The 8,754-nt window shown below is 49.8% G+C and overlaps 1 protein-coding gene across 1 annotated transcript in view; it reads left to right on the top strand.

Annotated features, from left to right (window-relative positions):
* Nucleotides 1-3,879: 3,879 nt before the first annotated feature.
* The window catches only part of LOC109886727 (stromal interaction molecule 2-like), a 23,246-nt gene continuing 18,371 nt past the window's right edge, over nucleotides 3,880-8,754 (top strand). Inside the window, exon 1 of the mRNA XM_031821477.1 lies at nucleotides 3,880-5,315. Coding sequence (XP_031677337.1) covers nucleotides 5,159-5,315 — 157 coding nt within the window. The 5' untranslated portion in view covers nucleotides 3,880-5,158. The remainder of the gene's footprint in view (nucleotides 5,316-8,754) is intronic.

Here is an 8,754-nt window from a genome sequence, read left to right on the forward strand (position 1 = left end):
CATGTTGACACTAGGGTTGGGGTCCAGTCCTCCTCCACTCAGCCATGTTGGCACTAGGGTTGGGGTCCATTCCTCCTCCACCCAGCCATGTTGACACTAGGGTTGGGGTCCAGTCCTCCTCCACCCAGCCATGTTGACACTAGGGTTGGGGTCCATTCCTCCTCCACCATGTTGACACTAGGGTTGGGGTCCATTCCTCCTCCACCCAGCCATGTTGACACTAGGGTTGGGGTCCAGTCCTCCTCCACCCAGCCATGTTGACACTAGGGCTGGGGTCCATTCCTCCTCCACTCAGCCATGTTGACACTAGGGTTGGGGTCCATTCCTCCTCCACCCAGCCATGTTGACACTAGGTTTGGGGTCTATTCCTCCTCCACCCAGCCATGTTGACACTAGGGTTGGGGTCCATTCCTCCTCCACTCAGCCATGTTGACACTAGGGTTGGGGTCCATTCCTCCTCCACCCAGCCATGTTGACACTAGGGTTGGGGTCCAGTCCTCCTCCACCCAGCCATGTTGACACTAGGTTTGGGGTCCAGTCCTCCTCCACTCAGCCATGTTGACACTAGGTTTGGGGTCTATTCCTCCTCCACCCAGCCATGTTGACACTAGGGTTGGGGTCCATTCCTCCTCCACTCAGCCATGTTGACACTAGGGTTGGGGTCCATTCCTCCTCCACCCAGCCATGTTGACACTAGGGTTGGGGTCCAGTCCTCCTCCACCCAGCCATGTTGACACTAGGTTTGGGGTCCAGTCCTCCTCCACTCAGCCATGTTGACACTAGGGTTGGGGTCCATTCCTCCTCCACCCAGCCATGTTGACACTAGGGTTGGGGTCCATTCCTCCTCCACTCAGCCATGTTGACACTAGGGTTGGGGTCCATTCCTCCTCCACTCAGCCATGTTGACACTAGGGTTGGGGTCCATTCCTCCTCCACCCAGCCATGTTGACACTAGGGTTGGGGTCCATTCCTCCTCCACACAGCCATGTTGACACTAGGGTTGGGGTCCATTCCTCCTCCACCCAGCCATGTTGACACGAGGGTTGGGGTCCATTCCTCCTCCTCCCATGTTGACACTAGGGTTGGGGTCCATTCCTCCTCCACCCAGCCATGTTGACACAAGGGTTGGGGTCCATTCCTCCTCCACTCAGCCATGTTGACACGAGGGTTGGGGTCCATTCCTCCTCCACCCAGCCATGTTGACACTAGGGTTGGGGTCCATTCCTCATCCACCCAGCCATGTTGACACGAGGGTTGGGGTCCATTCCTCCTCCACCCAGACATGTTGACACGAGGGTTAGGGTCCATTCCTCCTCCACTCAGCCATGTTGACACTAGGTTTGGGGTCCATTTCTCCTCCACCCAGCCATGTTGACACGAGGGTTGGGGTCCAGTCCTCCTCCACCCAGCCATGTTCACACTAGGGTTGGGGTCCATTCCTCCTCCACACAGCCATGTTGACACTAGGGTTGGGGTCCATTCCTCCTCCACCCAGCCATGTTGACACTAGGGTTGGGGTCCATTCCTCCTCCACCCAGCCATGTTGACACTAGGGTTGGGGTCCAGTCCTCCTCCACTCAGCCATGTTGACACTAGGTTTGGGGTCCAGTCCTCCTCCACCCAGCCATGTTGACACGAGGGTTGGGGTCCAGTCCTCCTCCACTCAGCCATGTTGACACTAGGTTTGGGGTCCAGTCCTCCTCCACTCAGCCATGTTGACACTAGGTTTGGGGTCCAGTCCTCCTCCACTCAGCCATGTTGACACTAGGTTTGGGGTCCAGTCCTCCTCCACTCAGCCATGTTGACACGAGGGTTGGGGTCCATTCCTCCTCCACCCAGCCATGTTGACACAAGGGTTGGGGTCCAGTCCTCCTCCACCCAGCCATGTTGACACAAGGGTTGGGGTCCAGTCCTCCTCCACCCAGCCATGTTGACACAAGGGTTGGGGTCCATTTCTCCTCCACCCAGCCATGTTGACACGAGGGTTGGGGTCCATTCCTCCTCCACCCAGACATGTTGACACTAGGGTTGGGGTCCATTCCTCCTCCACCCAGCCATGTTGACACGAGGGTTGGGGTCCAGTCCTCCTCCACTCAGCCATGTTGACACTAGGTTTGGGGTCCATTCCTCCTCCACCCAGCCATGTTGACACTAGGGTTGGGGTCCATTCCTCCTCCACCCAGCCATGTTGACACTAGGGTTGGGGTCCATTCCTCCTCCACCCAGCCATGTTGACACGAGGGTTAGGGTCCATTCCTCCTCCACCCAGCCATGTTGACACTAGGGTTGGGGTCCATTCCTCCTCCACCCAGCCATGTTGACACTAGGGTTGGGGTCCATTCCTCCTCCACTCAGCCATGTTGACACTAGGTTTGGGGTCCAGTCCTCCTCCACCCAGCCATGTTGACACGAGGGTTAGGGTCCATTCCTCCTCCACCCAGCCATGTTGACACTAGGGTTGGGGTCCATTCCTCCTCCACCCAGCCATGTTGACACTAGGGTTGGGGTCCATTCCTCCTCCACTCAGCCATGTTGACACTAGGTTTGGGGTCCAGTCCTCCTCCACCCAGCCATGTTGACACGAGAGTTGGGGTCCATTCCTCCTCCACCCAGCCATGTTCACACTAGGTTTGGGGTCCAGTCCTCCTCCACTCAGCCATGTTGACACTAGGTTTGGGGTCCAGTCCTCCTCCACTCAGCCATGTTGACACTAGGTTTGGGGTCCAGTCCTCCTCCACTCAGCCATGTTGACACTAGGTTTGGGGTCCAGTCCTCCTCCACTCAGCCATGTTGACACTAGGTTTGGGGTCAGTAACACAATTCAAAGCCGATTTCATACATAATGTTAACTGGACTAGATGTAGAAAGTTACTTTGAAGAGATGGTGTTTGGGTCTCGGTATATTCAGTGTACTTGTCTACAACTGTTCGCTGTTTGCGGAGCGGCAGGGTAGCCTAGTGGTTAGCGCGGTAACCGGAAGGTTGCAAGTTCAAATCACCGAGCTGACAAGGTACAAATCTGTCGCTCTGCCCCTGAACAGGCAGTTAACCCACTGTTCCTAGACCAGTTAACCCACTGTTCCTAGACCAGTTAACCCACTGTTCCTAGACCAGTTAACCCACTGTTCCTAGACCAGTTAACCCACTGTTCCTAGACCAGTTAACCCACTGTTCCTACCGTCATTGAAAATAAGAATTTTTTCTTAACTGACTTGCCTAGTTAAATAAAGGTAAAATAAATATATATAAGCCTAGTATTAGTATTTTACAGATCGAAAGATGACAAATACATTTATCCACAATCTGCTATGAATAAATCCGGTTCGAGAGTTTCGTTAGCCTAACTAAATATGTTTGATTTAAAGGTGTGACTTCCAGTGTACAGGATTAGATGTTCGTGATTATGGGGTGGCAGGAGCCTAGCGGTTAAACGCATTGGAAAACCATTACAGCGTCTGACTTCAGATGGTCGAAGATGCCCCCTGACTGCTATCGTTGACTTCCATCTGAAATCCTCTGCTTTTGTAAATCAACTTAAATACGCTCAAGGTCTTTCATAAACTTTACAATGGTCATGCACATGTCTGTGATGTTTACTGGGCTGTCGTAACACCCTACATTATATTTTATAATCACCCACCCTGCTTCCTGATAGTCTCAAACACACACTTTGTGACAATGTTCACACACAGTAATAATGCCACCCCAAACCCCCACACTCTTCTGAGCCCGCTGACTCCCAGGGATGGACTACTGTCACCTGCACATGCTCACAGGGTAAAGGTCAGCTCCAAAGCCGGCCCCTTTTTATTTTTAGGTTCTCAGGGGGGTTGCCGGGGCGAAAGATGACACCCTGTTTCTCTAATCAGAGAGAGAGTGAGACGTACTCGTCTGCTTGCTCTGTTCACCAGTGTATCCACGTCCGTGTGCGCGTGTGTAGAATGCAGCCATTTACAAGTATTTCTAACTCCATCGAATAGCCTACTGTGTCTGATATAGACGTCATCAGAGAAGGCCTTTTAACAGGTGTCCAAACACTGTTTAATCCCATCCACATGACATGACCCTCAGGTCTGGGAAACATGAATAAACAGTCGGGAATTAGCCTTGACGCAGGCATACACGTGTGCACAAACGGATCCAACAAACACGCAGTCAAGTGTTGACCGGAGAAATTGTGTTCCGGAGTATTTGTGCAAGCTGCTGGGACTCGGGAGGGACAGCTACCCTTACTGTCATTTAATCTCTCTCTGTGTGTGTGACAGTTTCGCACAAGCTCGTTACGACAAGAGAGAGAGAGAAAATATATATTTACATGGAAAACTCTGGAGAGAGTTGCCATCTCTATAACGTGGTATTGTAAATGACTGCCGTAGTTGACAGGATATTGAACTGTGTGATCAAAAAAACGTTCAGTGCACACTAGACCTGAATTTAGAGCGTTGGAACTGGATTTAGAACTTTGGAACTGGATTTAGAGCTTTTGAACTGGATTTAGAACTTTGGAACTGGATTTAGAACTTTGGAACTGGATTTAGAACTTTTGAACTGGATTTAGAACTTTGGAACTGGATTTAGAGCTTTGGAACTGGATTTAGAATTTTGGAACTGGATTTAGAGCTTTGGAACTGGATTTTAAACGTTGGAACTGGATTTAGAGCTTTGGAACTGGATTTAGAATTTTGGAACGCTCAATTTTTTTATCTCCATAATCCCGATCAAATTCAACCCGTGGATTTATTTTGCGGAGAGAGAGTTTCGGTCTCACTCTCTCAGATTTCCTTGCTGTCAAAGTTTCTATTGGAATTTCTTATCGGATATAATAATCTTGGATTCAAACCATTCTTGTTGTAACCCATAATAAGGGTTCAAATAATGATTTAACTTGAACACCCCATAGGCCTGGGTTATTTAGGGGCAATTCCATTTTCTTTTTTTTGGATCAAAACTTGTTGGCATTGTAACCCTTTCTGGAGTTTTAATGTAACGGTTGAGTTGTTTTATAATGTTATCTAATATTTCACCATATCCCCTTGGCTAGTTTCACAACCCGAACCCAATCATTAGCCTCACATCTCTGAATAACGGTTCTGTTAATAGCTCAATCTGATCGCCTAACACTTGCCGCTCCCACCGGGGTGAGAGTTTCTCTTAACCCCATGATGTTGCTCCTTTCCCCGGTTCTCCTCCTTCTGCTCCGCGGGGTCTTATTCGAGGCTTCGCAGGGCATCATCCAGGACAGCGGCTACTATCACCACAATGACCCGGAACTCGGACTCACCTTTGCCGGCCAAAGAACGGTGTTCGACTCGACAGGTAAAAATGACCCCCGAATGACTGATGGTGACAGTAAGCGTGGACAGCCGTAGCCTAAAAATGCGTCCATACACCCTCATTACCCTGAAGTAAACCCTGCTCCAACATGGATCTAGCAACGCTTGGATAGGTGAAAATCAACGAGTCCACACATGTAGTTGAAACACAACCACTTGAGTCAGATCAGTGCAGATCTGGGTCAAATAGCATTAACACTTTATAATCCTTGAGCTGTGCGTAGTTTGCCCGGTGTAGTGGAACCTGTGGAATATCCCCAGAAGTAAATCAAGACGTAACTAAACTAGCTACATTTGTTTGGCCCAGGTCTGCAGATATTTGATTAATCAAGATAAATTATTCCAACCACAGGGTCCTGAAGCAGTATCTCGCGGAGACAGGGGAGTGACAACCGTTAACCGTTATGCACGTGCTTTCCTCACTCAGCGGTTATCTGAGCTCGGTGTTTAGGAGGAGTCATCAATGTTGAGAAACAAACTGGCATGGTGGAAATGTACCGTTTTAACAACACCTCTTCGGTGACTGGTCCTATCATTCTATAGTCGCTGGGACACATGGCGTTGGGACACATTGAGTTGCAGGACATTGGGCATTGGAGATGGGCGCAGGCGTTGGGACACATTGAGTTGCAGGACATTGGGCATTGGAGATGGGCGCAGGCGTTGGGACACATTGAGTTGCAGGACATTGGGCATTGGGGATGGGCGCAGGCGTTGGGACACATTGAGTTGCAGGACATTGGGCATTGGAGATGGGCGCAGGTGTTGGGACACATTGAGTTGCAGGACATTGGGCATTGAAGATGGGCGCAGGTGTTGGGACACATTGAGTTGCAGGACATTGGGCATTGGAGATGGGCGCAGGTGTTGGGACACATTGAGTTGCAGGACATTGGGCATTGGAGATGGGCGCAGGTGTTGGGACACATTGAGTTGCAGGACATTGGGCATTGGAGATGGGCGCAGGTGTTGGGACACATTGAGTTGCAGGACATTGGGCATTGGAGATGGGCGCAGGTGTTGGGACACATTGAGTTGCAGGACATTGGGCATTGGAGATGGGCGCAGGTGTTGGGACACATTGAGTTGCAGGACATTGGGCATTGGAGATGGGCGCAGGTGTTGGGACACATTGAGTTGCAGGACATTGGGCATTGGAGATGGGCGCAGGTGTTGGGACACATTGAGTTGCAGGACATTGGGCATTGGAGATGGGCGCAGGTGTTGGGACACATTGAGTTGCAGGACATTGGGCATTGGAGATGGGCGCAGGTGTTGGGACACATTGAGTTGCAGGACATTGGGCATTGGAGATGGGCGCAGGTGTTGGGACACATTGAGTTGCAGGACATTGGGCATTGGAGATGGGCGCAGGTGTTGGGACACATTGAGTTGCAGGACATTGGGCATTGGAGATGGGCGCAGGTGTTGGGACACATTGAGTTGCAGGACATTGGGCATTGGAGATGGGCGCAGGTGTTGGGACACATTGAGTTGCAGGACATTGGGCATTGGAGATGGGCGCAGGTGTTGGGACACATTGAGTTGCAGGACATTGGGCATTGGAGATGGGCGCAGGTGTTGGGACACATTGAGTTGCAGGACATTGGGCATTGGAGATGGGCGCAGGTGTTGGGTGGCATGGTTCTCTTGCAGCTGCTTGTAACCAAACATAGTTTAGATGCGGGATGGTTCATCGTAATTGACACATTCAGACGCAGGGAACCACTGGGCGTTGAGAATTGGAGATGAGCACTTCGGCAGGGCAAGGACCAGAGGTGTGGTATGGAGTGGGGCGTGATGATGATGACGGAATTCCGTTGCGACTTAGATGTGTCACTTTAGAATTTAACAAACCATGTAACTCTATCAAGTGTCTTTTTTTCGTGCGCACTACACGATTATGTATACAGGGAATTTCAATCACAGATAAAAGACACAGTAGGTTACTTAAGACAAACGATCAAGAGGAGAGTACAGTACAGAGTAGAGTAGAATATAGTACAGTAGAGGAGAGTACAGTACAGAGTAGAGTAGAATATAGTAGAGGAGAGTACAGTACAGAGTAGAGTAGAATATAGTACAGTAGAGGAGAGTACAGTACAGAGTAGAATATAGTACAGTAGAGTACAGTACAGAGTAGAGTAGAATATAGTACAGTAGAGGAGAGTACAGTACAGAGTAGAGTAGAATATAGTACAGTAGAGGAGAGTACAGTACAGAGTAGAGTAGAATATAGTACAGTAGAGGAGAGTACAGTACAGAGTAGAGTAGAATACAGTAGAATACTGTACTGTGCAGGAGAGTACTGTGCAGGAGAGTACTGTGCAGGAGAGTACTGTACAGGAGAGTACTGTGCAGGAGAGTACTGTGCAGGAGAGTACTGTACAGGAGAGTACTGTGCAGGAGAGTACTGTGCAGGAGAGTACTGTGCAGGAGAGTACTGTGCAGGAGAGTACTGTACAGGAGAGTACTGTGCAGGAGAGTACTGTGCAGGAGAGTACTGTGCAGGAGAGTACTGTGCAGGAGAGTACTGTACAGGAGAGTACTGTACAGGAGAGTACTGTGCAGGAGAGTACTGTGCAGGAGAGTACTGTACAGGAGAGTACTGTGCAGGAGAGTACTGTGCAGGAGAGTACTGTGCAGGAGAGTACTGTACAGGAGAGTACTGTGCAGGAGAGTACTGTGCAGGAGAGTACTGTGCAGGAGAGTACTGTACAGGAGAGTACTGTACAGGAGAGTACTGTACAGGAGAGTACTGTGCAGGAGAGTACTGTACAGGAGAGTACTGTACAGGAGAGTACTGTACAGGAGAGTACTGTGCAGGAGAGTACTGTACAGGAGAGTACTGTGCAGGAGAGTACTGTGCAGGAGAGTACTGTGCAGGAGAGTACTGTGCAGGAGAGTACTGTACAGGAGAGTACTGTGCAGGAGAGTACTGTACAGGAGAGTACTGTACAGGAGAGTACTGTACAGGAGAGTACTGTGCAGGAGAGTACTGTGCAGGAGAGTACTGTACAGGAGAGTACTGTGCAGGAGAGTACTGTAGAGTATAGTTTGGTTCATTACAGTACAGTAACTCTAGTGTGTATTATACTCAAGTGTACAGTACAGTGTAGGACTTAACCAATCATGGACGTCTATGTTTGGGCCAAATCAAGTCTGGACCAAACCTAAAAAAATGACATCTGTAGATGTTGAAATATATATCTGGTCGAGACCGTACCAAAAAAACAAAAACAATTCTGTGGACAAGGCAGACTGGCCACATTTCAACTACTTTTCAACTTCCATGAACATCCGGTGCTGGTCGGTGCTCAGTGACTAAGAACGCAGGCTACAGTAAAATAAAGTTTTAGGAGCAACAACGGCTCAGCCGCGAAGTGGTAGGCCACACAAGCTCACAGAGCGGGTTGTCAAGA

Source organism: Oncorhynchus kisutch, unplaced genomic scaffold (genome assembly GCF_002021735.2).
Source record: "Oncorhynchus kisutch isolate 150728-3 unplaced genomic scaffold, Okis_V2 scaffold3979, whole genome shotgun sequence".
NCBI lineage: Eukaryota > Metazoa > Chordata > Actinopteri > Salmoniformes > Salmonidae > Oncorhynchus > Oncorhynchus kisutch.